This window comes from Colletotrichum aenigma (assembly GCF_013390185.1).
Source record: "Colletotrichum aenigma strain Cg56 chromosome Unknown KSG_Cg56_contig01, whole genome shotgun sequence".
In the NCBI taxonomy this organism is placed as follows: Eukaryota; Fungi; Ascomycota; class Sordariomycetes; order Glomerellales; family Glomerellaceae; genus Colletotrichum; species Colletotrichum aenigma.
In genome coordinates this window covers 331,960-345,482 of record NW_023500907.1, presented here as the reverse complement: position 1 = coordinate 345,482, position 13,523 = coordinate 331,960, and the positions used below count along the sequence as shown (strand labels likewise).

The window sequence follows — 13,523 nt, the reverse complement described above, 5'->3', positions numbered from 1 at the left end:
TCAAAGGTCCAAGCCCAACCTCCATATTGAGCCGACCAACGAGTATGGGAGACAGCCACGGCGCTCCCGTCGCAAGGGCGACTTCGGATTCCCTCTCCCAAGAGCAAATTGACATCGTCATCGCCCTCGAAAGAGTCGGGGCTTCGTTGTCATTGGTCGGCGTCACCTTGATATTCATCACCTACTACGCCTTCAAGCGTCTTCGGACAGTCCCCAATCTCTTCATCCTTATGGCTTCAATCGCGAACGTTGGTGCAAGTGTTGCCTGTGCAATGGGGTACGACGGCCTTCGTGCCGGCGAAACCTCCGCCTTGTGTCAGCTTCAGGGTTTCCTGCTTGAAATGTTGGTTTGCCCTCACGAATTTCCCTCGCGTTGTCACCACTAACACCCACTTCCACAGGTTCATGCAATCGGATCCTTGGTGGTCTTTTGCTATGGCCATCAACGTCTTCCTTGTTTTCTTCGCCGGCGCAAACCCTTCTTCATTCCGCAAACACCTCTGGGTTTACTGTCTTGTCTGTTTCGGCATTCCTTTGATTCCTGCTCTCTCTCTTCTTCTTCTCAGGCCCGACGGGCCAGACGACTTGATCTACGGCGATTCCACAGTAAGTCCAGGTTCCTCGAGATCAAAGGGCATGTCTGACGTGGCTCAGCTTTGGTGCTGGATCAACAACAAATGGAGCGTCCTTCGCATTTACACCTACTACATACCTATCTGGTGCTGCATCTTCGGCTCCTGTGTCATTTACTTTGCCGTCGGCTACCATGTATTCCATCAACGCAACCAACTCCGAAACTTGACCTTCAGCAACCCGGCTAGAGACAACAAAGACCTCTCGTGCTCGGATGAACGAGACTCTGCAGAAAAGGTAGCTCAACTGTCACTCACTCCCAATGATTGGCCTTTCGTTGACACACATCAGAATCTCACAAGTCGCACCGAGTTCTACGGCACCGCTATGACGGAGATACAAATTACTACCGCCACCCCAAGACCTTGGACACCACCAGCGATCCCTCAATCGGCAATGACACCAGACTTGCCCTCCAATCAGCAAACTCGACACGAGCGCTCATGGCGCACAAGTGACGAGCATGATGCCCCGCCGAGCAGTCCGCAATTCGAAACGACATGTACTTCAAGCCCACCTCCACCAGAACCAAGACGCTCAATCTTCCATTGCGTTAATTCCGTCAATGAGAAGTTCTCGGCTCGTCTCCGAAGCCTCGACCCTGTCAAGCTCGCATACTTACGGACGAGTTTCATCTTTGCCATTTCGGTTTTCGTTACTTGGACGCCGAGCTCCATCAACCGGGTTTACAACCTCATCAAGCCTAACGACATCAGCTTCGGCCTGAGTGTCGCGAGCGCTACGGTTCTACCGCTTCAAGGCGTGTGGAATGCTGTCATCTTCTTCATGACTACCAAGTCTACTTTCAAAGAGGAGTGGGCGGACATGAGACACCGGCAGCAAGCCCGGCGACTCCACAGCAACTGCGACAGTGGTCTTGGCGGGAGGAGGATCGAGGTTCTGAGAACCGAACACCATGACCGATTCATATGCAATCGATATGGTCATTCCAAAGCCCATGGGAGCGACCAGACTAGCGAGCTGGAGTTGACAGCACCACCGGCTGTTGGGACCGTTCGTGCCATGCGGGGGTCGTTTAGTGTATGACTCGGCTGTTGGTGTAAATTGAAGGTCATGAGTCCTTCAAGGGACTCGGCCATTATTGAGGAGTCAGGATGTGTACATTGCTAATCGTTTTGGGGGTTGGGGTCAAGTCCAAAGCAGCGTTGGAGGACATACCAGCAGCCATCATATTGGGGGATTTTGGAGGTTGCATATTTTCCGGGCCGGCGGCGATCGATTCGCGGGGTCCATGTATTTGCTTATGAATTGGCGATGTCAACCATCCGTCGTACATAATATCATCAGATGCCCTTATGTATCATCTTGGTGCTTCTTCGAGTGTCAGCTCATTTCCTTTGACAAAGCAACGAGTCGATAAACTGGCACTGCCAAAGAAAGGCATCATCGACTCGAATTGTCTGGACACTCTCTAATAGTCGAGGCTTAACTCAATGTAGCTCTTGTCGACCAGAAGATCAACACATATCAAGGCCTGCGTGTCTTCCTTGCCTATGAAATTCAACAGACGAGTTGTGTGAGTTACGACAGAACGTTACAAATCCTAATCAAAGGCCCCGATAAAGCATCGGTTGCCGATTTGCCAGTTAGTTTACTTCGGATGATTTCGTTATCAAGCTATATGTTATAAATAGCGAAGAACAACATCCTTCCATAGAGGTACTTGAGAGTAGAAGTAGATCTAAACCCTCTGTTTCTGATTACATACTTGGTCGCAAGTTTAAAAGTTTGTGTTTTTGTCTTATTCAAGGATAGATTTCTTTCCCCATCTCATATGATTTCTGTCCTGGCTCTCCTCTCGCGTTAGCAAACAGCTGGTATGACCACAACATAGATACTTTAGTCATCTGTATTTTAGCGCAAGGGCAAGCTTTCCAATTTGTTCGAAGCAAGTATTCTTAGCTGCTGAGAGCAAAAGAAACAGAAAAGGCAAAAGTTGCGCGCCGGCGTGTGAACACGCGGCGGTTTCGAAACTTTAACATCGACGACCTGCTGACGATGCGTTGTACCACTGCCCCAAGCAGCAAAGGCAATGAAGATTTCATAGGCGGATTGGACACATGAAGTCTCGAATGGCGGGTCGACGGCACCGTGGGTACCTGACGGCAAAATGGTCGGCGACGATGGAGGGGACCCAATCATCTCCTGCAAGCCTCTCTGTGACCTTGAAGATGAGGCTGAATGGCAGGATATCTGTTGGTGCATTGAAGCTGATTCGGGAGAGGTTCTCTCGTATAACAAGAGGATTGGAAAGAACTTGACCGAGAATTTTCGTAAATATTCAAAAGAGGAACCTGGTAGTTCCATATCAAATGAGTCACGCGTCACATTAATGGATGATTGGGACCAAGGGTATAGTGACGGAACCAAACGAGGCCGTCGAAGAAAACTTCTGATTGTGGATTGGGAGATGTCCCTGTAGTCGATATAAGGAAAAGAAAACCAGCCCGCCCGATGCACCGTAAACCCATACAAAAAACAACAAGAAAACTAATCGTTCTCCGCTCTTCGGTCTCTTCCGCGAGAGGAGACATATTCATGCTAAATCCAAACGCTGATATCCACGCCATTTACAACACCCCTTTCTCTGTCCTCGTTCGCTGTCTTTCTGTCTTTCTCTCTCTCTTGGATCATATCTCGCTGTGACTCTTTCTCTACAGAATCAAATTGCGCCCAGTGCTCTTCTTCGGTGACATCATTGGGCTACCTCCTTGCCCTTGCCGGTCTCATTTGTTGTCGCGTCGTCTTCTGTGTAGAGACCGTGCTCCTCAATGTACTCGATAACTTGGGAGGGGATGAGCTGTGATGAGTCAGTTTATGCATCTTTCTTCGAAGGGGAAACGGAAGAAACGTACGTAGTCAATGCTCATATTCCTCCTCAACAACAGACGGATCTTAGTACTCGACACGTCGTTGGGGACGACTTGGGGAATGTAGTAGATCTGATCCTCCCACTCCTTCAGGTTCGTCAGCGCCTCGTCAATGTTGACGCCCGCGCGCTCGAGGACGAATGCGCCGAAATCGCCCAGGATGTGACGCAGGTCGGAGGGCGACCACACGCCGGGCTGGCTCATGGTGTTGATCAGGTCGGCACCGGCGAGGACTGCGATGCGAACGCGCTTGCCGTTGCAACCGCCGCGCTTGACGTTGATCTCGTGCTCAAAGTGGTCGAGGACGACGGCAGTGGGCACGTAGGCCGTCTGCTCGGCCTCCCAGGGGTCGACCATCAGGAATTTAGACGTCTGTTCGGCCGCGATTTCACACATGCGGCGGCGGTGGCAGGCGGGGGCGAGGCCGCGCTTCTTGTAGGCGTCGGAGACGGGGGAGAGGTAGGAGCCGACGAGCTCGTAGTTTGTGTTGTAGCGGACGTAGTCGGCGGCCATGACGGCCATGCGCAGGTGGAGGAAGGTGATGGGGGAGTAGGAGCCGGGGGCGACGAGGACGAGGGGCTCGCGGTCGGGTTCGGACTGGGTGAGGCGGAGGCGGTGGTCGGGGAAGGAGTAGCCGGGAGGCGTCATGGCCTCGATGGTCTCGGGGCTGGCGACCATGGTTGCTGCGGGTTCCGGGGTCGAGGCAAAATTTTGCGAGAGGCGTACGGGGACGCCCGGTTGGAGGTGTTGCTGAGATGGGCGACGCGGACTCGGAGGTCTGGTTTGCGTCGTGTGTAGCGGGCGCGAGCGAAGGAGGGGTGGTGGTGGTGGTGTTGTTGGTAGTGTCTGGTGTCTCGGGGATGCGGCTATCGGTCGGTGCCTAGTGAGGTGCGGCGCGGGACAGGACGGAGGATGACGGGATCTGCTGGTGAGTCCAGGTGCTTGGTCAGCCTTGCGCTATCGACGTCATGCGGGAATGAAGAAGGCAGACGAGTCGGGAGTACTTGAGGAAGAGACGCATTGAGGTGTGGAAGTACCTTGCTAACGATGGATGGCTGCTGTAGCGATTGATGATTGTCGGACGGCAAAATATGTTGTTTACAGAGTTGAGTTGGTTTCGCCGAGGGATGGAGTTGGGGCGGTTGGGTTGGGTGAGAGGAAGAGCCGAGAGGGTAGGTTGTTTTGGTGTGTGTGTGTGTGTGTGTCGGCAAGTTAATACCTTGACGGAACGGTACAGACGCAGAGCAGAGCAGAGCAGGTTGGGGCGGCGGCGGCGGGCGGGAATTGCGTGACTAAGGTTCTAGATGACACTGAGACAGAAGGTGCAAGGTGCTAAACTCCGGTGCGGCGGCGGTTGCCTTCACGAGCGGGCACTTCTGCCAGTCACGGAGTATTCGCATCGAGGGCAAGAGGGGTCGGTGGGGCCTTCCTCCTGTTGCAGGTGGTGACTAAGCAGAGCCCCCCCACCGCGGGACGGGCTGTGATTGGAGGGGTTGAAGGGGTCGACAAGGTGCGCGGTCTGGTCGCTGTCGGCGCCTTTCTGATCGCCGCCTTTGGCATGTTTAAGCCATGTGCATTAAACGGCGCGTTTGCTAATTTGTTTCACCCTGCACATGTCCTGGCTGGATTCAGCGGTCAGAACAAGCCGGAACTCGCCCGTGCCTTTCCTGGCTACGAGCAGTTGTTGAGTCTCTGCCATCGGGACTGTATTCCATGTGTGGCCTACCCAAGGTATGTTGAGGGCATCGTGGCCCGCGGACCACGCGGAAGTCCAAAGCCGAACCGCCGGCTTTGGCCCGATCCATCATTTGCTCAATCGCGCATAGCCTTCAACGTTCCGCGGTCATTCATTAGCCCGGAAGTTTTGATGGATGATGAGCGAGACTTGACAGTTGCTGAGGCAATGTGCACTTTTGATAAGGCAGAGCAACTCCGTGCCGTGTGCCACAGCAAGGCACCGAGTTGCGGGTGACTCAAGCAGCCTCAACTCCATGAAATTCACTGAGAACAGCTCTGTCCTACTAAAGTCGTTCCTCAGCCCCTTCATCCATTCTCCGATTTTTCCAGACGTTTCTGCTACTGCTCGCTGTCTGAAGAAGAGGGGTAGCAATCCCCGGCCAGACCCTGCGAATGACTTGCCGAAGACACCTCATTCGCTGTCGGTCGCATTCTTTTTTGGCTCTGAACTCTGTCTCAGCAACAAGAACGAGCAAGAAGAAAACACTGAGGGGCCACGTGACTGAGTCCCCAAAACTCAATCGCCTCGTGACCTGCCAGACAGAAAGAGAAAAAAAAAGAAAAAAAGCTTTGCAGCTCCCAGCGGCCCCCCTGCTCCGACATCGCCCCTCGTTTTGGGAATTCGTTAGCGCTCGTCGGCGCTCTCCCGGCCGCCGCCGTGCCCCATCAAAGACGCGTGCGCTCCAAGCTCTCTTCGGCACCGTCGTCCGTCTTGTGTTGCTCCAACTGCCGGGCCCCCTTCCTCCTCCTCATCCAAAGACTGATGACAAAGATGCTCTCAACATCCTCCGTCTCAGCCACACCGGGGGCTGTTTGCTGCTACTGGCCACAGCGTCTCAAATGAGATCGGATGGCAGGTGAAGCGCGATTGACGACCGATCTGAGGCTCATTGGTTGAGAAGCCGGTTGAGACTCTACTTTGACCACTCATACCAATCGACGATTGTGAAGAAGGTACAAGGTGAACGAACACCGGTTCACCTGGGGCTATCCTGCTTAAGTTTCATGGAAGGCCGAATGACGCCGCTACCAGTCACATTAGTCGAGGAGAATAAGCACGATGCTAACGAACATGTTCAAATGAAATGATTAATTGAAGAATTCCACAGCAGTAAGACCGTAGAACGTCGCTCTCTAACTCAGATCACGAACTACCTGCCACTTTCATCGCGGAACGACTCCCAAAACATGCATGTTTTCGTCCGCTCTGAGAATAGAATAGCCATGTGTTACATCACAATAGACTTTCAACACTCAATATCGACAATGACGTCCGACAGGTGGGAAGAAACTCATCCGCCATGCTTCGCCCCTCAACCTTAACCGCATCCCAAGAGATTTTCTCTCCCTCCCCTCTCTCTTCTCGCTCGTATTTCCAGCTCCATGTCACCCAAACACCACCCTCCGGCGCCCTCATCAATCTGAAAACCTCCGTGGCCCCGTGTCCCCGGCCCCGACAGGCCCCGTCGCTGCCCCTTCAATATCACCCAAACAGCACAAAAACGCAGGGATTCCCCACACCAGCGCTGCCAAAACGGGCACACATCCTGCCTGTCTCTGCCCCCGAAAGGACGCTGAGGTGCCTCCGAACCATTGCCATTCCCACCAATCGCCCTAGGATCGCTCCGACATGCGTATTTTCTCCTGTCTGAGCTGGGCGCTACTGCACGGAATCTGGAAACCTGTGGGCATTTTGGCTCCAGTCCCACGAGGCCTGAGAAACGTTCTGACAGGAGAAGCAATGTCTGCTGTACTTGTATGCTAGCCCATGAACGGCTTGTGTGTTGGGTTGAGATCCCGGTCGTTCGCTTCCCCGAACAAGCAACCACGACCGTCATGCCAGATCCAGCCGTCGCCTGTCACCCTCCAATGTCTCGTCTCGTCACGGCCAGATGACCCTTCCCGTCCTACCGCGCCCCTGAGCGCCTCCATCCGACGTGCCTCGCTTGGTGGACAGTGAATAGCCCATCGCCGTTGCAACACGGCAACGACCTACAAAACCAATCCGAGGACCCACGGTTCTTCGGGTCGTGTTCTGCCTTTTCCTCGCTTTGCTTCGTCCTGCTTGCCGCAAACACCCCCCTTCCCAGCAGTCCCGTTGGTTTCATTCGCTATCCTTCGTATATCCCTCCTGTTTTAAGCTGTCTGGTACACTCTTTGTTTCGATTCTTCCCCAACAACCATGAAGGCTTCCATCTCTCTCCTGGCCGCCGCGGCTACCCTCGCCGCGGCTCTCCCGTGCCAGGACCCATCGTAAGCAGCAACAGAGACCCCAAAATGCGACATCGTCTGATGTTGCGAAAATGTTTCCGACGCGCAGAGTGCTGATCAAACCCACAGCGCCGGGTGCGGTGTCACCGGCTGGACCGGCTCCAGAATCGCCGCCCGCGCGGACGTCCTCGCGTTCCCCGGCGCCGAGGGCTTCGGCCGCTACTCCGTCGGCGGCCGCACCGGCTCCGTCTACAAGGTCACGAACCTAGAGTGCGTCGGCTCCACCCTCACCTATTAGTCCTTCCGTCCCCCGACTAACACGATCACCCACAGCGACTCCGGCACCGGCTCCCTGCGCGATGCCGTCTCCCAAGCCAACCGCATCGTCGTCTTCGACGTCGGCGGCGTCATCAAGATCAGCTCGCGCATCGTCGTCTCCAAGAACATCTACATCGCCGGCCAGACGGCGCCCGGCGGCGGCATCACCGTCTACGGCAACGGCTTCAGCTGGAGCAACGCCAACAACGCCATCGTGCGCTACATCCGCATCCGCATGGGCAAGGGCGGCGACTCGGGCAAGGACGCCATCACCATCGCCGACGGTAACAACATGATCTTCGACCACGTTTCCGTCTCGTGGGGCCGCGACGAGACCTTTTCGATCAACGGCGAGGTGTCCAACGTCACCATCTCCGACTCCATCATCGCGCAGGGCCTGGAGACGCACTCGTGCGGCGGCTTGATGCAGACCAACACTGGCGGTGTTTCGCTGTTCCGCAACGCTTATATCGACAACAAGACCCGTAACCCGAAGGTCAAGGGCGTCAACGATTTCCAGAACAGTAAGTTGCTCGGTGTTTTCATTACGGCTCCTGGAAGCTCTGATGCTAATTCGATGAATAGACGTTGTTTACAACTGGGGCGGCGGTGGTGGCTACATTGCCGGAGACAGCGATGGCGCAAGGTGAGTCTTTTCAAAACTAATCCTCTCCAGCCTCTTCACCGAGTCATCAAGACTAACACCTCCCCCAGCTACGCCAACATCATCAACAACTACTTCATCTCCGGCCCCTCCACCTCCGTCACCGCCTTCACGCGCGGCAACGCCAACTTCCGCGGCTACGTCAAGAACAACTTCTACGACTCCAACAAGGACGGCGTCCTCAACGGCGCCGCCCTCTGCGAGTCCACCACCTGCTACTCCAACATGGCCATCCAGACCACCGCCTTCGCCTACCCCGCCCCCGCCAAGCTGCTCTCCCCCGCCGACGCCGTCACCCACGTCTCCGCCAAGGTCGGCGCCTCCATCGCCCGCGACGCCGTCGACGCCGCCCTCGTCAAGCAGATCGCCTCCTACGGCAAGTCCGGCGCCCTCATCTCCGACGAGGCCACCATGGGCGGCGTCGGTACCATCGAGGCCGGCACGGCCAAGAAGGATACCGATGGCGATGGTATCCCTGACGAGTACGAGACTGCGAACGGGTTGGACGCCAACGACAAGTCTGATGGTATGAAGATTGGGGCCGGCGGGTACACCAACCTTGAGATCTACGTCAACTCTCTCGCCCCGGCTGTTTACTGAGCTGTGGACGATGAGTTTGATGGATCGTTGGTGGAGAAGGGACTGTGATGGTGAAACCCCCCTTGGCTGTACATAGCACGCTCACTTATTTCTTCTTTGTGTATACTGCCCATCGTCGTTTTGCGACGAGGTACATATTCTTTTCAATGGACATACCATTAATCTTCCTGACCTGTGGCTTTATCATAGCAACTTGGTGGTGTCTCTTTCTGACAGCGTGAACGCATTTGCAACTTCTGTTGCTCCGGAGTTGATGAATGATTACCGTAATGAGGTTGACTTCACCCACACAAAACAACGGGGTAGCAGGTGAACACCCCTCGACTTACAAGGACTCTTTCATCCATTCCATAGAATCTCTGTCCCAAATCCTATGACTGCGCCTCATAGCTAAAGTCAAAGTTCAACCCTGCCCAAAACGCATCATCCATCAGATTCTGGCCACCATCCTCGACATCCATGATCGAATCCGCCAGCGCAAACTGCGTATTGTAAACAGACTCAGACGCATCGCTGAACGGAGCCGTCTGCGGCGCCTGGTTCACCGCCTCCCAGCTGAAATCCGCATCCAACATATTCATCAGCGGACACAAATTCTGCTCCAGCGTAGGATGCGTCTGCAACGGGTGCGTCTGCGCCGCCGCCGCCGACGCCTTCTCCCTCATCGGCCCCACACACGCCGCCGCTGCCGCCGCCGCGGCACAGCTCTTGTCCGGGGCGCACTGCTGCAGCAGCGAGTGCGGGATGCGCTCCGGGTACTTCTGGTACAGCAGCTTGATCAGGTCCGACCGCATGCGCCCCGCCGGGTTCCACGACGTCGACAGCTCGCCGAGGACCTCGAGGCACATCTCAATGTACGGCGTGCAGCACGGCCGGCCGCTGTTGCTCATGTCCGGGTCCGGGCTCGCGTACTGGATGAGCACCAGCGACGCCGTGAGGATGCAGTGCGTCGCGGAGATGGGGCTCCTGCGGAAGCCGTCAAAGACCTGGCGGTACTTCTTGCTGGCGAGGCAGATGCGCTTCGCGGACTCGATGCAGAGGGTTTCTGCGCGCTTGATGGCGTCCGTCTTGGGCGCGGTGGTGGTCTGCTTCGGGCGCAGGAGGAAGGGTTTGAAGAGGAGGATGCAGCAGGTGTGGTAGACCATGTTGAGCGTGTAGACCTGAGGGATGTCGTTGGGGCGGTCGATGCGCAGGTCGGCTGGGAGTTCGTAGAACCACGTCTTGAGCTCGAGGGTGCATGAGTGGAGGAAGGATATCCTTTGAGGCCCTTTGTAGAGTGGTTTTGGGGCGTAGCTGTGAAGATTAGTCCCATTGCTCATGGTGAGGGGGGAAGGAATCTTACAGGGCGAGAAGGATGTTTTCGAGAATGCGGCAGAGACCAATGAGTGCTCGGTGAACAAGGATGTGTTTGGTGCATCGAGTCATTTCGTTGGCGTCTGTTGTACCGTCACTCATCCGTTCTGGCACTGAAGGAAGATTGACTGCTCCTTGGACATCCTATGACATGTGAGCCGGATGCCTCATCTGGAATGAGGATTGCACGCACCAAGAAGTTGCAAACACGACCCGTGTAAATGGCCGCGAGCTTGTCATCGCAGTACAGTGCCCAGTACATCTGCCGCCGAAGTTCAATTTCTTCGGTAGGAATGAGATTTGAGCCAGCCAGAGATGTAGCGTCAACATTAAGGCCCATGTCGAGAGCCAAGCGATTTGCCATCCCTTGATGTAGCCAACCGGCAGCATCGCAACCATATGACTGTCTGTCATCAGCATCCAATGATGCAGGCGGTGAGTGAGATAACTTACAACGTAAACCCCAACCAGAATTGACATTGATTGAATGGTTGTAATTGATGGGCGCTTCATGTCTTTGTGGAGGAGCACCTCTGCTTTTTGCAAAAACGGTTTGCCGGCCGAATTCTGGTCTTCGGGTCGCAAGCGTACATCAATCCTATCAGTGTATCGTGATCCCAGAGCGAGAATGCAGTTGAGGAGGCAAGGACTGTAATAGCGCCCTTTGGTCTTCATGCTCTGTCTGAAGAGCTTCTCGTCAACGATCTGGCACCAGGGGTTTTGGTACTCAAAGAACAAGTCGATCAGCTCATTTGTAAGGTCTTCTGGATAGTTTTCACTCTCAAGTCTCTCGAGTGGGAGAATATAGCAGTTTGATTCCACAGATTTCGTTGTTGCAGGACTGCTTTCTTGATCTTCGGCTTCGGGCGCGGTTTCTTGGCACATGTGAATACCTCAATGTCAAATCAACACAGGTCGAATGACACTTACCAGTCTGAAACTCCAACCGCCCACTCGACGGTCCAAAGTATCGCATCTCTCCATCCTGGTCGTAATTCACCGACTCATCCAGAGACAACGCCCCTTCGAACGTTGTGCAGAGGTCATCAAACGCCGAGGGGCTCAGACCAGCCAGCGCCGGGTCGCTGCTCCCGGGCGCCAACGCAGTCGAGACGGCATTCAGCTGTGGGGTGGTCCCCGCAGCGGTGAGTTGCGCGACAGAGGCCTCTATATCGATGGAGTGAGACTGCAGGACGGCCTCCAGTAGGTCGATTCTGTTCCTCAAGAGCTGCACATACGACTTTGAAGCAGGCTTGCGGCCGTCTTCCTCGCTCCTGTACATGCAGTTGATGTTGCGCTCGGAGCAGCGGGTACACACGGGGCGTTGTCCATCGCACTAACAAACCGGGGCAAGGTATGATGTCAACATCCTTTCTTATGCCACCAGAAGAGGAAACACAACGAGCAGACATGGGTGATGAGACAGTATAAAAAGAGGGAGGAGAATCCACCCACCTTTGCCCTGCGACGTCTGCACTCTTCGCAGGCTTTCGAGGTGTACCTGCGCTTCGGTTGGCCCGCGGCCCGCTCCGTTGACGGTTGGGGCATAGCGGCCAAGATGACGGACGGAGGCGGAGATTCAAGCTGGCCGATGCGGGTTTGCAAGGGTTTGATCACAGAATCGGTTGAACGGTCTGGAGCACGCGGAGAGAGCGGAATACAGATTCCTCTGGTTGCGACGAGGGAAGAGTCCAGCAACGAGATGTCCCCCTTCTGCCCTTCGCCGTGGCGTGTGTCTGTCGTCTGACGAACCCGCTCTCTCACTGAGAAGAAAACGTGCGGGGCCAATCACATGGAGTTTGGAGAAGGGTTACTAAGCTGAGCGGAATATGTATCCCGCGGACCCCCCGCCGCTTGCCCTCTACATCATGGGTAAAGGTTTATGATTGGTTGGGATGTAAGACTGTCATTGCCGGGAATAAGGCCCTTGGAAAGGCATGCGGTAGAGGAACATTGAAGAAATGTTGAAAGGCATCGCTTGATGGGATCTTGAGCATTTTCCGAAGATATGTACTGACACATATCGATTTACAAGACTGCTCAAATACCTACGAGGAACATTCACCTTTTTGTTGAAGAACATACTCAACCACCTTCCAGGGGAGCCCTCCAAGTCAGCACTTTCATATTTGCGGCCAGAACGAAGGGTGTCATGATCGTCGAGAGGCTGCAAGTGTGAGTTCTGTCGAGATCTGTGCGTCCAAAAGAGCAGTTTTGCTGTGCCTTCTTGAGTGCATTTTGACGGCAACCACGAGTCATTATAAGCCAGCTGCAGTCAAACGGAACCAACAGCGCCAAGTTATCGAGGTACCAATTATTGGAATTGAGGGATCGCCATGCCATTTATCTACCAATCTGAAAAGAATGATGGACTATGTGAGGCCGCTCCTGTTGCAGGAAGCTTTAGGCTTAGGTCTCATCAGCTCGGGGCTCACATCGGAAGTCAAAACCCAAAATAGAACTCTAACAGGACGTCACTCCACGGCCTAGCGCCGAGACAGTTCATCCTATCCTGTCGCCAAGAACCACTCAGCTCCTCGCGACGACCACAGCCGACTTCAACGAATCAGCATGGTACCATAGCAGCACCTTTCACGTTGATACGCTGCTCGAGAGCAAGTGCTACGACTCAATCATCTACGAACCGCCAAGGCAGCCGGCGCTCTCAATCACAGAACTGGGTCGTATTCACTCATGTCGCCCCAGAGCATCTTCATCCTTTACAATCCTTCCCCTGGACCCCTATCTCAGAATCGCATGTTTTCCAAGGCACCGCAGATCCTCCCCGCGCTCAACATCTCAACCGCGAAGCCCCGAAATTGACATTCCGCTCCGTCATAAACAGAGGCGGGCGCGACGCCATGGACCGAGAGGGACACGGACAGACAGCGGTTCCTGCGTGCTGCGTGCTGCCTCTGGCCTGCCTCGTTTTAGCGCCACGCATCTAAACAAGCAAACGCACCGACGACCACCCCCAAACCCAAGTCCGGTGCCATGCCGATCGCTGCCTCCCGTCTGGCCCTATGCAAGGACACACTCAGACCTGTGTGTTTGAGGAGATTGAGAATGATGCTGTTTGGGGGTGGGGAGCGGTCATATTGGACGTGTTTCCATCT

General features: G+C 54.9%; 4 protein-coding genes across 4 annotated transcripts; 2 read left to right on the top strand and 2 right to left on the bottom strand.

Annotated features, from left to right (window-relative positions):
• Positions 1–44: 44 nt before the first annotated feature.
• Positions 45–1,680, top strand: crlA (Cyclic AMP receptor-like protein A; the record flags this gene model as incomplete). The annotated part of the gene is made up of 4 exons (XM_037315360.1): positions 45–343; positions 402–606; positions 655–870; positions 925–1,680. The coding sequence occupies 4 exons, from the start codon at positions 45–47 to the stop codon at positions 1,678–1,680; spliced, it is 1,476 nt and encodes a 491-aa protein (XP_037185172.1).
• Positions 1,681–3,349: 1,669 nt separating this feature from the next.
• NMA2 (Nicotinamide/nicotinic acid mononucleotide adenylyltransferase 2) lies at positions 3,350–4,202 on the bottom strand (the record flags this gene model as incomplete). The annotated part of the gene is made up of 2 exons (XM_037315359.1): positions 3,350–3,454; positions 3,510–4,202. The coding sequence occupies 2 exons, from the start codon at positions 4,200–4,202 to the stop codon at positions 3,350–3,352; spliced, it is 798 nt and encodes a 265-aa protein (XP_037185171.1).
• Positions 4,203–7,443: 3,241 nt separating this feature from the next.
• plyC-1 (putative pectate lyase C) lies at positions 7,444–9,054 on the top strand (the record flags this gene model as incomplete). Its single annotated transcript, XM_037315358.1, has 5 exons — positions 7,444–7,514; positions 7,602–7,742; positions 7,806–8,314; positions 8,376–8,436; positions 8,505–9,054. The coding sequence occupies 5 exons, from the start codon at positions 7,444–7,446 to the stop codon at positions 9,052–9,054; spliced, it is 1,332 nt and encodes a 443-aa protein (XP_037185180.1).
• Positions 9,055–9,425: 371 nt separating this feature from the next.
• On the bottom strand, positions 9,426–11,955 carry nirA-6 (Nitrogen assimilation transcription factor nirA; the record flags this gene model as incomplete). The annotated part of the gene is made up of 6 exons (XM_037315357.1): positions 9,426–10,347; positions 10,397–10,551; positions 10,601–10,810; positions 10,861–11,282; positions 11,338–11,743; positions 11,863–11,955. 6 exons carry the CDS (start codon positions 11,953–11,955, stop codon positions 9,426–9,428), a joined length of 2,208 nt encoding a protein of 735 aa, XP_037185179.1.
• Between the last annotated feature and the right edge of the window lie 1,568 nt (positions 11,956–13,523).